General features: G+C 35.0%; 1 protein-coding gene across 3 annotated transcripts; it reads right to left on the minus strand.

Moving 5' to 3' along the window:
* Positions 1–1071: 1071 nt before the first annotated feature.
* Positions 1072–15382, minus strand: LOC126702138 (pentatricopeptide repeat-containing protein At1g10910, chloroplastic). Of its 3 annotated transcripts, XM_050400784.1 has the most exons (11): positions 14900–15382; positions 13984–14068; positions 11151–11243; positions 10980–11024; positions 9362–9664; positions 8658–8762; positions 4938–5037; positions 3977–4296; positions 3503–3679; positions 3288–3416; positions 1072–1653 (listed from the first exon to the last, which is right to left on the minus strand). In XM_050400784.1, the coding sequence occupies exons 1-11, from the start codon at positions 15202–15204 to the stop codon at positions 1423–1425; spliced, it is 1893 nt and encodes a 630-aa protein (XP_050256741.1). In that variant the 5' UTR covers positions 15205–15382; the 3' UTR covers positions 1072–1422. The 3 variants fall into 3 exon arrangements, with proteins under 3 accessions (XP_050256741.1, XP_050256740.1, XP_050256742.1); XM_050400783.1 differs by having other exon boundaries at positions 10980–11243; positions 14900–15381; XM_050400785.1 differs by lacking the exon at positions 13984–14068 and having other exon boundaries at positions 10980–11243; positions 14900–15055.
* Positions 15383–15833: the final 451 nt, after the last annotated feature.

Consider the following 15833-nt stretch of genomic DNA (forward strand, 5'->3'; position numbering starts at 1 on the left):
TAAACTCCACCATATAATCTGTACTCCAAACCCACTACATCTGCCAACAAAACGCTTCAGAAATCAATGCCACCAGCCCACCATATTTTCAAAATCAAAGCCGCACCCACACTCCCATTTGACAAAAAAGCAATCCAATCTAGCTTTTCAACCACCCACCTCCAGTCATGATGGACAAACTATCCATGACTTAGCTCAATTTTAATTCCAAGATATAACCCAGCATTGAGCAAAAGATAAATGAATTAAGTACATATATATAGTTGAGCATAGGGGAGTTATCTGCAATTAAACACTCCCAAGTGCTTTAAACTTGAGAATAACAGTAGCAAGTCAGCTATAATTGTCACAAGAAGAAGTCAGAGAAGTGATAAAAACAGTCCCTAAGAATGCCACCACTACTGACATATTCAATACTACCAGATTTAATTCATTTAATTTTTTGGGAAAATTATACTTGACCACCCTAAACTATACCCCTAGTTACATTTTGCACCCTAAAATTTTCGAATGCACATTTTGCACCCTAAACTATGACTATTGCTACACTTTGCACCCCAATGTCAAGTTTGCTGCTAACTTAGACAGAAAGGCATGACACCATGTGAAAAAAATCCAATTGCTCTCTTCTTAATACCTTAACAATCCCTTAAAAATAAAAGAGAAATTAAACTTTACCACCCTAAACTATACTTCTAATTACACTTTTCATCCTAAATTTTGGATTTCCAAGTTAATAGAAAACTTAGCGTTGGGGTGTATAGTGTAACAAGAGTTGTAGTTTAAAGTGCAAAATGTACATTCGAAAAGTTTTAGGTGCAAAGTGTAATTTAGGGTATAGTTTAGGATGGTAAAGTGTAATTTCTCATAATTTCTTAAGTCCATTGAAAAAAATCCAATCTGTTTATGGACTATAGTCTTTGGTTCACAGTGCCATGGATCTAGTAGTACAAATGTCCATTATATTATCTTATTTAGAGTTTTCACTGGGTTGACAAGACATCAAAAGTCATGCATGGGCAGCTGATCAAATTCTAGTCTATACAGCAGTAATAAGAACTTCTCAACGGCTATAAGAAATTGTGTCATCATTATGACATCAAATTCTCTAAATACATTACAATAATCAGAGCTGTAGTTCTCATATCTGGTCATATGCATTAAAGGTAAAATAATCAGGTTCATTCAATCTTGGCACTGTACATAGGTGGTAAACTAAAACCTAACAGTCTTCTCAACAAAACAAAAACCTAACAAGTTTATTTGGGATTCACCACACCCATCAGCTGACTCAAAAATGTGACACTGACATGTTATATTAAAAGTGTCTTTCTTGGGAGGCAATGTTGATCAAATTGGTAGTTTCCCTGCGAAGGGTTCAGTGGCATTAATAGGTTACCTTGAACTCTTGTAGTTTTATCCTTAATTGGTAGTTTCCCTACAAGATCTCGATGCTTTTGATACCATATGCTGCTTGGACAATATTTCAGCAATTAGTTGGCGACCGAATAACTGTGAGTTCTGGAGGATAAGGTTTCTCGTAGATGAATCAACAACATAACCTTGACCTGGCATCCATTGTAACAGTTGTAGAAGCAATTCCTTCTTTTCAGGTTGCTCAATATAACGCGATATTGCCATCTGAAATAATTCCTGAGAGGGAAATTGAAGAAAATGTGACTGAATCTGAAGTTCAAAAGTCAAACATCAAGAGGAAACAGAAATATGCTTTGTTTTCATTTAATGAAATCCAATGTACAAGGGATTTCCACCTGAGTGGGAGAAGGGTGGACTTGGTGATTTGGCTGATAATCAAGGTAATACAGATTGTGAAGATGAGTCATGTAAAATCAGGGAAACAAGAACAGTTTTGTACCCTCGATTGAGGTTATGGAGGATTGGCAATTCACTGTAGGGCAAAAATTTTACTTTTATCACTTGGTGGATTTCATAAAATGGCAGACCACTGAGAAATTTCACTTCTCTCACCTCTTCAAGGGGCTAACCTTTCCAGACCTCCACAACTTTACAAAATACTGGAGGTAACATATCAGACTCTTATCCTAATAAATTATATTAGACAAACCAAAACTTTAGAATTATGGTCAGGAACACAATCTGTAACCCTTGAATGTCAATCAACAATGCAGCTCCAGGAATCAAATTACTCAATGAATCCAAATAAAAGGTAAAATTGAATATAATTGATGGGGAATTCAAGTGAGGAGACTCAAATGAGCTTTCGTCCTCACCATCTACATCTATCTTCTTTTCTCTTTTGCATGCATCAGCACACAAGGATTCACCGTGGCAACATGTTTTCTAGTGCTTTCGGATTGAGTTTCCCAGTGAATTAAAGGAAAATGTCAACCCAAAAATAAAAAAATAAAAAACATTGTATTGAGACCTCCATCTCATTCTCTTTACATGGCTAGGTAAATGGATCCAACCACAACTGGGAAACAACATTGATATCAACAAAATTAGCAGTCAGGATAATTTGATGAATATTTGTCATCCCAGTGACAAGATTTTGGATTTTACGCTCCGTTTGTTTTGAAATAAAATATTTTATTTAAAATGTTTTCCTATTTTCATGTGTTTGTTTGCATGTAAAATGTGATCAAACTTGTAAAATATTTTCCTTTGATTGTAAAATCCATTGTAAAAAGTTCTAAAACTTTTTACCTTTAAAATTTTGGTAAAACATTTTACAAAAACACACTGTGACACCCCCCCCCAAAAAAAAAAAAATTGGTGGCTAGGTCGGTCTGGTGCGCTGACAGCTGGTTCTGGCTGTCCAGTCGCCGGAGCTCCTTTTCAATGGCCAGTGCTGGCGGTCCAAAAGCCAAAACCGCCAGTCCAGTCACTGAACATCCGGCACTGGCAGCCCTAGTTGCTAAGCGGCTAGTTTTGTGGTTTGTGGTTTAAAAATTTTACATGTCACACCAAACACCTGAAAACATTTCATTGAAAATGTTTTACATGTAAAATATTTTACATTCGAGAATACTTTACTTCAAAACAAACGGAGCGCAAAGAAAAATAAAATAAAAAGCCCAAGATTGGTTTCAATTTCATGGCCTTAAATCACCAAATTATGATGCCTTTGGTGTAACAATCTTTTAAGTGCACCCAACTCATGATGGGATAGACACTACCAGACAGGTCCTATTCATATTATAAGGGTAAATGTTTACCATTTGAAACTTAGATGCAGATTGCGTTAACAACAATAATTCATTCAAGATTTCTTGAACAGTTAACTTACACCCACAACTGCTTACCTGATCAATCTTGTGGCCAGAACCATGGATGGCCTTTATAACATCATTTATCAAGTTGATGTTTCCTGACTTCAAAAATGCAGTCGCAAATTTCTTTACTGCAGGTTTAGAAATCAAACCTGCATTGTCCTGAGCAAAGAATGTTTTAAAGAAAACAATCACTCATATGACAGATGAAGAATAAATCTAAGAATCCTTAAAACAACATAGCATACCTTGACTACTACATAGGCATCTTTGAGAAGCCCACCTGCTATTAGAATGTGCAGAATCTTCTCATGAAGAGCCTTGCACATTGTTCTCTTACTATGTCTCAACATATTGTAAACAGAAAATGCTTCTGAATGTGCTTTTATTTTACCAAGATGAAATATTAATGTAGAACAAAGTTCCTGCAAAATATCAATAGGCAAAAGAGTTTGGAGTTAAATGTAAATTTACCGTTTAAAAGTTCATAACTGCAAATTGTTGAACCACATGTTTACCTGGACTAAGATAATATGCAAAAGCACGGAATAACAAATTGTAAGGACTCAATATGTATTTTGTAATTAGATTAAGAAAGTAGGCAACACCAAAGTCTTCCAAATTCAGAAACAGAGACAGAGACAGAGACAGAGAGGCTCTAAAGCAAAAGAGCTGTTCTGAAGACTTCTTATTTAGAAGTGACAAGTTGGATAACATCATACCTCCTCTGGGTGGTGACCTTTACTGCCCATGTCTTCCATAGTCTGATAAGCAAGCAGATATAACCTCTCCTTACAGAAAAATTTGATTAGGATACTAAAAGTATTATAATCAGGACAGATTGCTAATTCATCCATTTTCCGTAGCATTTGCATTGCGCTTTCCATTTCACCTGCTCTGCAGTAAGCACAGAGCATTGTGTTCAACATAACCAAATCATATCTGTCATAGGTTGCTTCAAAATCCCTGGCCAACTGCTTTGCCTCTTCCAAAAGCCCACCCCGGCAAAATGCTGAGATCATGATGCTGTGGGCATAGCCATCTGCAGGATGAACTATAATTTATACAGATCAAGCAAAAAAGACAGGATACTTATCTTACACCTGGCATAAAAAAATTCTTCAGGAAATTGCAAAATTGAACACAATGAAAGCTGACATGCAATAATCACATCAGATCACTTCCATCAGATTCAAGAAGGGTTCATGAACAAATTATTAATTATATAGGCTTATGCCAATAAGCAACATAAACAAACTAAGCACAGGAATTTCCTAGTGTTCATATCCCAGATATCTTAGTAATTGTGAGTTGTGACATTCCCACAAGTACCAATGCAAGTGGAAAATAATAATAATAATTCAGAAACTACAAATCAACTTAGTGAGCCAAAGTGATGACTTCAGGATAACATTTTCCTGCAAGCATGGCCACTAAATGCCCTCCAGGATTAACAATGGATCACATAGCATGACTCCAGAGCTAAATCTTTAGCTCATCAAAGCCATCTTTCAAAGAAAACTATGCTTTATTTTTATGTAGAGAAAACCATAAAAATATAGTTTTAGCTTGGTAAAGAAAACTATAATTGTTTGGTACTATTTGAATCGTTGACAATAAAATACATAATTTGATGGTTAAGAGATGGCTTCTTTAAGGCTCAATATGTATCAGAAAGCATACCAGATCTAATGGATTTCTCCTTTATTTCTTGAAAGAGTGATTTAGCTTCATCTATACGCCCAGCCTTAGCAAGGCCATCCATCAATAAACAGTATGGCATCTACAAGAAGTTCACATTCTGAGCTATGGAAGTTTATATATATATATATATATATAAGACAAGGATAGCAGTATTCTATGAAGCTTAATTAAAAATTATATCAGATAAGAGAACAGAAAACTTAAGCAAAATATAACAGGAAGCTGAACTATAAAGATGATCCAACAAGTAAGCTATGGTGGTCAATTCATTATGAACAAATCTATTAAAGGTGAAAGTTATATTTTTGGTGAAGTAGAGGACCATTGTCTACTGCAATGGTAAAAATCTCATGCTGCCATCACTTCATGCAAAATTGCTAAAGGGTAGGCAGTATCTAAGCCATCCCTTGCAAGACCCACTTAAGTGGGACCAACATTGAGTAATGACCCTTCTAATATGTATGAGTTAAGTTCAAGTTATAACTATTGCAATGTTAACATAATTTGTCCAAATTTTTAAAATTTGGGAATAATTGCCGATCAGGAAGCTCTTTGCTCTGAAGAAGCCACAAATAAATCATAGGAGTATCAAGGTTTATAGCACATTAGTAGGCTATGGGCGGCACCCTATAGCTATGCCTATGATACTATGCATGCATAGATCCAAGGCAACACTAGAAGTTGGAATAAAGATCACATAGCTTTGGTGACAATCAAAATGTTATCCAACTGATAATTTAATATTATCACTTGCACCACCCATAACTTCAGGGAAGCCATAACCTACATATGGATGGGAAGTGGCTAAAGTAGGGGTAGCAGGAGCAACAGTGGATTTAGTTGATCCAATGACAGATGGTTGGGTAAGAATATATATATATATGGGAAGTGGCTACACCAAGAGTAGGGTAATGGTTGGGTAGCTGGAGCAACCATGGATTTGGTTGATCCAATAACAAACGGTTGGGTAATGGTGTGTGTGTGTATTACGGGCACACGTGTCCTCGCATGTGAGGCCCACACTTTCAGTTGGAGCATGGCTCTAATAACATCTGTAACAACCCCACCTCAACTGTGTAGGTATTGTCCGCTTCGAGACCCATACCCCCCACAATATTGTTCTCATTGAAGGGAGATCATTCCTTATAAACACATCCTCATGTGCTTCCTCAAGCGATATGGGACTCCAAGATTGCTTCTATATATATATATGATAAGTAACAAAATTTTTTTGATAAAAAAGGAAACACCTATGTACATGGGAGGTGCACTAACTATACTCGGGGATCAGATCAATCACTCATTCAAATTACAAACCTCAAGCAAATCTAACAAATTAAAGCAGGGAGAGCTTTAAAAGCAACACTTCAATCGAACAAATTGTGAAAAATGAGAGATTTAATCTCAAGAATATATGACCACTCTTATAATTACACAATTTTGTGGTAGTTGCTTCCCCCAATGAGAGTATGGAATGTGATTCCTAGATGTTTAATGCGGCATATTTGGAGGGAGAGGAACAAGAGGACTTTTGAAAATCAAGAAGTATCTATTATGGGGATTCAATCACAATTATTGGATCCTTATTCTTTTGGATGTCTTTGGACCCAAGTAGACCCTTTATGCTTTATGACTTTATTAAAGCTTTTTTTATAAGCATGATATTTCATTAAGAGAAAAGAAGCCCAAAATGGTGAAATTGCTTAAAGAATTACAAACAGACATTCATATGGTCAAAAACATCAACTATAGGGCTACATGACAACCATTCCTCTAGGGATTCATGTAACTTGGCCTTCTAGGGATTCATGCACTTTGGTTCCAGAGCATATAAAAGACATTTTATAGCCGTTGTAACAGAGACAAAGAGACACAAGCATAACAAGAGTTTCTACAAGGTTTTGTACCAAGCTACTACTAGTTCATCCAAGTGTGGTTTGAAGAACTCAACAAAGCTACAACAATCCAAAGGGTTGTTGTGGAGTTAGTCACAGATATGAGATTGGTGCAAAGGTGAAATCTTCTACAAGAACTAGTCCAATTGGTGATTGGAGCTGAGCTTCCTTATAGTAGGTTCTACTATAGGTAGGTACTTTGGAATAGGGAAGATTCCTTGTATTTGTAAACTCTATTCTTGTTAATGGATTCTTCGAAAGTGGTGACCTGAAATTCACTCGGTGGGATTTTGTCTGCGAGGGTTTTCCCTGTCGTGATCAAATCATTGTGTCAAACTTATTTTCCACTACATTTAATTTTGCACTTAATTTAGTTTAGTGATTTGATTGTGCCTTAATTGGATTTGCATGTAATTTGGATCAATTCATCAACTTAGGTAATTGATTAATTTAATTGGGGTCAATCTATAACCTAACACAACATAATTTCAATGACGACTGAAACACTCCTCTCCATGAAAACAACAAGTCTATCGCCTACCTAGGCATCACCCATAGCACTCCAAAGGTTGTAAATGCAAAAGCCCGCAACTCTTGAGCTATAATAAGACAATGAAGTATCCAAAGACCACAACTCTTGAGCTATAAGACAATGAAGTAGCCGATGCTTTATTTTTTTGCAGCTACATTTCCACATTATAGATCTATTAACAACCACCACCTTCCTTTTAATACGATTATCCAAAGTTAGGATAGAATTCGTGGTAGTTATCCATGCAAAGAAAGCCACCTTGTGTGGTACCTTACACACTGTTCGAAGGGAACTTTGATGTAGGCACATCTCAAACACTCAGAAAAATGTAAACTAAACCACCTTGTTCCCATCCGAAGTCCAAAATAAGCAATCATCATTTCCTTTTGAAATCTACTTGGAGTAAAGCAAATCCATCGTTTCATTCACCTAGTCTAATTCCTAATCATGAAAATCCCTGATGAAATTCATTGATTACAAAAGAAAAGTAATCAAAGAATTCATAGAATCCCTATCCGTGGCAATTATATACAACTCTGGGTACAATTCTTTCAATAAATAATTTCCACACCCAACATCATGCCAAGACCTTATTATCTTTTCATTCCCAGCCCTAAAAGACAAGGGGGCAGAGAATCTATCCCCAAGGAGAACTACATGTAAGGGTGGGCCCCCAAAATTTTGAATAAATATACCAATTAGAAAAATAATATTAAAAAAAAAAAAACTATTTTTTGGATTTTTTTCCCCCCTCAAAATTATGAGCTATTTCATCTCAAATAAAATTTTTTTTTTTTAAAGGAAAAAAAGAAAAAGTGATAGATCTTTTAAATTCTAATATTCAAGATTTTTAAACTTTTTAAGAAAGCAAAAGTCATCTTATAAATGAGAATAAAGCTTTAAGCATATTATAGAGAAAATATAAATGCCTAAGCATATTATAGAGAAAATACATTTTTTTAACGCTATATATTAATATAATTTGTGCCCATAACAGATCAATTTTATATATATTGTAGATTCCACTAAGATTAATACCAACAATAATAACAATATATTAAGATAATTTGAAGATAAAATAAACCTTATCAAATAATACTTACAAAAATGTATATTAAGAACGTGCTAAAAGTAAGTCTTTTTTTTTTTATCTAATTTCGTAATTGTGGATTCTAATTATATGATCTGTTATGGGTTCCATTCAACGGTTTTCAAGCTTTGTATCGCAAGCTTGACAATCTTTATTATTCATGACTATAAGAGATAGCATACCTCTTCATCAGCATAGCCCAAAGTTTCCAGTTCAGCCAATAGTTCTCCTGATTTTTCAAATAAGCCTCCTCTAACATATACCTTTAATAAAGTTGTCAAAATTACCTGCAAGCATTTTTTAGTATGAACTTGATTAAACACTGTAACCAAAGCCTTGACAGCTACTTAAAAACATAAAAACAAAACAAAATGGAGAAAAGCATATGAGAAGAAATACAACAATGGGAATCAAAAATCAGTCAGGCCATATATCAATGACATGTGAGTAGAAAATTAAAAGCATGATGCAACACATATCAATTTGTTAAGTAAACATGTCGTAATACACATATTACCAATATTCTCGACCACACTAATTGTTCCCCCTATATTGACATCTTTTTTTTAATGAATAAAAAAAATAAAAAAGATTCTTGTAGTTTCTGAATTAGGAAAGAGTATGCCAGAAAAACTTCATATCACCTGTGGGTTAATATGTAAAGGCAAGTTTATTTGATATATGCAACTCTTCTAACATAAGTATTACCTTTTCATGGGATTTAAATTTGAATTTTTGAGAACCTTTGAAATTTGCTACTAATACCAAGCTATCTCAATGCATACTAATACCAAGACATCAAACAACCTCAACATTTAAAAAAGCATGAATATACTACTCTTAGAAAACCCTAGTATTTATTGGCAAATTAAACATGAAAACAAACCTTATTTGGTACTAACCCTGCAGACTTCATATCTTGAACCAACTCGTTGGCCTTTCTATAGTTTCCACTAATTGAGTAAGCATTGAGCAAAGAACTGTAGTGAAACACATTTGGCGAATGACCTTCATCTTTCATCTGGTTAAAATAGCTTTCTGCTTCTTCCAATTTAGTATGTGAAGCACAAATAGCTAGAAGTGTCCCATAAATTACACTGTCCATGTGCAGCCCACTATGTTGAAGCTCCCGAACCAGCTCTAATGCCTTAGAATAACCATGTTTAACTTTGATGCAACCTGCAAGCAGCTAAGAATGACAAAGGACAATGGCGATGTGATGTAGGATCTTTAGAAATTCAGCACTAAATTAGGATTTTTTTTTTTTTTTTTTTTTTGCTTTTTATGAGACCTTGAAGGGTTCTTTGACTAGGTTTTGATGTCTAAGAGTTTAGATAGGGTTAGGTAAAATAAATAATAATATAAAATAAAAATGGATTTTGAATGAATTTGATCGCTGCTTGGTGTCAAAATAGTGAATAAAACAAGAAATAAAGATATATAAACCCTAAGCAATCACACCTTTAAAGCTTAGGAAAGCTTCTGGAATTTTCTTAAATTCAATCTCTACATCTCTATTATTGACTACATAAAAGCCTTTGTATAGTCTATTGCCAATCCCTTCCCTAGAAAGACTAAGGATACTAAATAACATTTTCCTAGAAAGATTAGGAGTACTAATAACAAAGATAAGTAATTAAGAACTTTAAAGTTTAAACCAAATAGAAAAGGACTCAAAATAGAATAACTAGTAAAGGATAATTACCATGAAACGTCTTTGATTTATCCAAAGATTATTGTGCTGTTTAGACATCACAATAATGACAAAAAAGAAAGTTCCATTGTGCTTACATAACATTTGAGAGGAGAATATTTTTCTCAGTGATGCAACTATCTGAGAAAAATCATAAATTCTAATAGTTTAACTCAAGAGAAATAAAGTAGCATACAAATTGAAACTGGCTAGTAAAGCTTGACATATGCAGTTTCATATTTGCATAGACATACTCATAAATGCATCCTCCACACATGTCAGTTTATCTATATGGCATGTGATTTTTTTCTTAATTAATAAGTTTAAGGATTCTAAGTGTGACCTCATTTTCAAACCATCATCTTTGAGCATGCTGCTTTAAAACCTTAGCAAGGTGATAAACACAAACTCAAAGAATCTACACATGGTGATCAAAGCTAGACATAGGTCATGGTTTTACTATCTACGTGTGTGTGTGTGTGTGTGTGTGTGTGTGTGTGTGTTCACATCCATGTAACCATCTGAGTGGATATATTTTTAACTGGTAAATGAAAGGTCTGTAGTCAAAACAAACTATTCGCTTGATTTTCTGCACAAATCAATTCTGTGTACAAACAAGTGACAATATGGAAAAAACAAAAAAAAAAAACAAAAAAGGAGTTCCGAAAGCTGTTTGATATGGATAAGTGCCCTATATAGTAGCGTATTATCATCATGTGACTGTGGCAGAAACTTCAGGTTATATGAACAACATGTGAACACATGCTAAGAGAAAAATCAGAAATACATAGTATGAATTGAAAAAACATACCGTGCTATATGTAACAACATCTGGCATTAAACCATCCTGCTTCATCTGATGAAACATTTTAATGCTGCTATCAAACTTGCCATTCCTAACCAGACAACTAAGAACAGAATTACATATGAACACATTGTTTTTTGCTGATTCATCTTTAATGCCATTGTATATCTCCATCACCTTTACAGGATTTAGGTTCTTTCTCATGAACTTCATATAACTGCTATAAGATGAAGCATTTATCTTCCCATTTTGTTGCATCCATTCAAAGAGCTGCAATAATGCAAACATGACATAATAATTATCAACAATTATAAGAAGGGGAAATTAAACAACATAGTTAATTAGGTTCATTGTTCAGAGAGGATGGGTAAAGAGGGCAAAACTATAACCACAGAGAGAGGGCAATTAAACAGTCTTTTTGAATGACAAGAAGACGCCTAAGTGACAATAATGCATATGAAAAACAATTTTATCTTATTTTATTTTTTGTAAAAGGCTTACGAAGACATTTTCTCAATATTTTTCAATTACAATTTACAAGATCCCTACTAAATGGATTTAGAATTACTAAAATTCTTTCAATATTTTGTTCATGACAAAATAAAATTTCTTGATACTAGTACCATGCCATTCCATGATCTATCAAAAGTAAAATTGAATTATCCATTCAACTACAGAGTAGCAATATACGGATTTAGTTTATGCACTTATAAGATCAGTGAGCAATTTCCATTTTGTCAGTCATCCTATTTCTGCGCCTTGGCATGTGGGAATTCCAAATGCATATATACACCCTCTTGTTTCCGATTTTTTTTAATAATATCTTATGTAAGCACTGACAGCCCTCTTGGAAGAACACCTAAAATTTTTATACCAAGTTCATGACACACAAATTAGACAAAAGAGAAAGGGAAGCACACCATCAGATATCATAATGATGGATAATTATTACTTAAAGAAGTCAATTATATGAAAGCTCTGAATTCCAATTCCCCAAAGAGTCGTGAGAGAGGGGAGTCTCAATTTTCCTTTCCATCCAGATCTACCTTTGTGTGTTTCATTTTCCTCCTTTCTGTCCCTTTTTTTTCTGCCCTACCTTTTCCATCTTTACTAAGTTTATGGGTACAAAAATAAATTAGTAGTAAAAACCAAATGGCTTTCCTTATTGAAAAGCAAAATGTGCCCTTATCACTGATCTAATATTAGTTTCTATTTTAGTTTGCTCTGCTTTTACTGCAATCACTTTGCCATGAGTACACCTATTTGTCAAATAACAAATGCTATTCATTCATCTGCAAACTTTTCCCAATCTTACTATTTCTATGTCTTCCCTTCTTTACGCATTTGTATCATCGGAGGATGGCAGATGCCTCCCAAGCAACATGGCATAACCCCATCACCTCTAGCAACCACCATAACACTAGGAAAGCCATTAACGAGTAAAGAAATTATAATTGTTATGGGGTAACATCCTGATGCAGGACCATTAAGAAGTTCAGCACTATACTAGGTTTCTTGATGAATTCTTGAATAAGGATTGATGTTTAAGAGTTTAGGCTAGAAAAGAATGAACGTTGATGCTGTTTGGGGCTGAAACAGGGGATAAACAGAAAATAACATAAATAAAACACTAGGCAATCACACCTAGGTCTTCCTAAGCATCACACTTAGGGTTCCTTGGCATCACACCTTGGAGAAGTTTGCATCACACAAACAAAGCTTAAAATAAGCTGCTGAATTTTATTAATCAATCACAATATTCTGAAATAACATAACTACAAAAGAGCCTTTATATAGAGGCTACAGTTATCCTTTTCCTAGTAGGATTTGGACTCTAAATAACCTATTCCTAGAATGAATAGGAATACTAAGAATAATTAAATAAAAGACTTAATAATACATAAACATAAAATAAGACTCATGGGCCTTTGGTACGGCCAAGGACAGCCCATTCCAGATTTCTAAAAATTACCAAATTGCCCTTATTCTAATAGAACTTAATTAAAACTGAACCAGCAGCAACTAAACAATAAAATAAGACTAAGCAAGGTCCCACGAGAGCACCCCATCATCCGAAACATCCCAAATTAAGGCTTGAGCATTAGAACCAGCTTTTCCTTGCCTCTTATAGGTCTTCAAAGTGGGCTGCCACTTACATTCCCCATCACATCCTAATGCAACTGATTTCACACCACCTAGGGTCATGGCCCCATGGTTTCAGTCTTGGGGTAGGTCCTAAGTTTGAAACTTTAGGGTGACAGCGTGACTCTAGTTCAGCTCAAGAACTATAGCCTTCCACTGCCTAAAATCAGTGGCACTGAGGTCAGGCTATACTCAACACCTAAGGAAGCACCTGTGGCCTCCTCACTATGTAGAGCCCATAGGCATTCATTCCACAGTGAGTGGAAACCTACTATGGTCAAGCCCAAGTAGGGTCACCATGGTTGGTCTCCCCAAATGATTTCACAAATTTTAGAATGAAACCAAAAGACTTCAAAATATTAGTTCTTTCTAACCCAAAATTTAGTCTTAGATGATAAAGTATACTTCTAGGGATTGTATGGCCTTAACCCTAAAGTTTTAATACCATGAGAGAGAGTCGCATATCAAGAGTGAATTGTATATCGCCTCTATGGAGCTGAAGAGGGTAGTGAAGAAAATTGAATTTGTTGTCAAAGAGTAAGGTACCAATATCATTTGGTAATATATTCCAATGCCACTCATATCATAAAATGTGTTGAGTTTTAAAACATCAAATATATTCTTTTAAAGCAGCTGCCCAAGAAAAAGGAGTAAATAATGGATCTACATATGGAAGACCCTTTTAAAAGGAACCAAATGCACAGATGGCACGAAATAAAATAAAACTAAATAACAAACATCAAAGAGACATCCATGAAATAAGTTGTGAATATATATCCAAGTTTAAGACTCTACAACAAGCTTAACAATTCAAAAAACCAATAATTGGCTTCTAAAAACATGTACAACAGCTTCCTAATTGAAGCACCTGAGAAAGATCCTGCCATCTGCCTAGAGTTCCAAAATTTCGTAATACGGCATTCAAGTCTTGCACCTTCAACATCCCTCCTAATCTGCAGTGATTTATATTCTACAAGTTATATCTAACAAACTCAACAGATGTTTTTTTCCAGTAAAAATATCATTCCAATATTTGAGTAATTAAGTTAACACAAAAACACCAAACAGGTAAAAAATTTCAGTAACATCATCAAATAGCAATGCAGATAATTCTAGATGTCGAATAAATATGCTGCAATCCAAATTCAAGCTAACAATTTGATCTTTCCCCTAATGACAAAGCACGATTGAGATTCATTTCAAACTTAAGAGGCATTTAGCAACGTCAATAAAGATGTCTGAAAAGTTAATCTAACTACCCACCAAAAAGAAAACTAGTGATAAGTTATTAGACATTTTAATATTTCTTTCCTTTTTTTGTGGGGAGGGGGGGTGTTTGAAGTAAGAGGCTAGGCATTAGTGTGATGGCAAATGCCTTCCACCCAAACCGATATAGGGTTGAAAGTTCAAGCCTGGGAATACATATACATACATATATATATATATATATGGGGTAAGACTGTCTACCAATCACTTTTTTTCCCAAACCCCACAAAAGAATGAGCTTTTTGCACCAGTACAACCCTTTTTTTGAGTGAAGTAGACATTTTGATATACCAATAGACATATAATGCAATCTAAAATGAACCCAACAATCCAATCTGGGTAGTAATTACACCCCAAAAAAAAAAAAAAAAAAGTTAACAGGAAATTTCAAATAGTAATGCATATAAGAAACACCTTATATTGGCATTCGTAACAATACCCAGATGATATGTCGCTTGATAACTTGAGGGAAAAAAAAAATGACATAAAAGAAAGAAGAATTAAAAAGGATGAAGTACCTTGCAAGAGCAGAGTCGAAATGAGATTGAGAGGAGGCCTGTTGAAGTTGAAGAATAGCAGATTGCCTTTCCAAGTAGGACTTGGAGTGGCGTCTCTTATTAACACTAACACTAACTTTGCTGCTTTGGTTAATACTATTTGACTTAGTTGCTTCTTTACCAACATTATTATTTTTATTTTTTGTTTGGAATTGGGAGAATGATATTGCTGAAGCTGAAGCTGAAGGAATTGTAGGAAAAGCCATGGTGGATACGGGGCTGAAGAGCGTATGCTGCTTAAGCTCAAACCCAGTGCCGAGCATCATCTCTTTTTGGATTTGGCTTTGCTTTTCGTCTTTTCTTTTGGTTTAAAAACTGACCATCTCAGTCCCTAACCCCAAACGGGTTGTAACGCCGTTACATATTTTAGTCTAGTCGAGTCTCTCTCTTCCCTTTCTCTAACGCCAAAACCAGTCACAAAACTCCCATCTCCAACACGCCCACAAAAAACCCAAATCCTCTTGAAGTGGGTAAAATTAGGGATGACGGGTCCACTTAAATAAACTTGACAATACTAGACCAGTTGGCTAATAGTGGACGGATCCAAGATGCACGGACGCAAGATGGATGGACCTCAAGGCCACTTGGCATCCACATGGTTTAAGTGACCTCCAAGTAATCTTAAATGGAAACAACTTGCGTCCCACGATTAACCCTAGTCGATAGAGTCCCAATGTGAATAGAATCCTAACATGAGAAGGATCCCGTAATATTCGCCTATTAATGATGATCTTCTCTATAAGGAAACACCTTCCTACATAAAAAATGGAGGTCGGTTCTACTTTACTATAAAAACTCAAAGACTCTCAGAAAATGAGGTACGCATAATTCTTCGAAGAGTCTTTGGCTGGTATCACATCGGTACTCTCCTAGGGTTTTTTCTCTGTTTCTGTTT

Source organism: Quercus robur, chromosome 10 (assembly GCF_932294415.1).
Source record: "Quercus robur chromosome 10, dhQueRobu3.1, whole genome shotgun sequence".
In the NCBI taxonomy this organism is placed as follows: Eukaryota; Viridiplantae; Streptophyta; class Magnoliopsida; order Fagales; family Fagaceae; genus Quercus; species Quercus robur.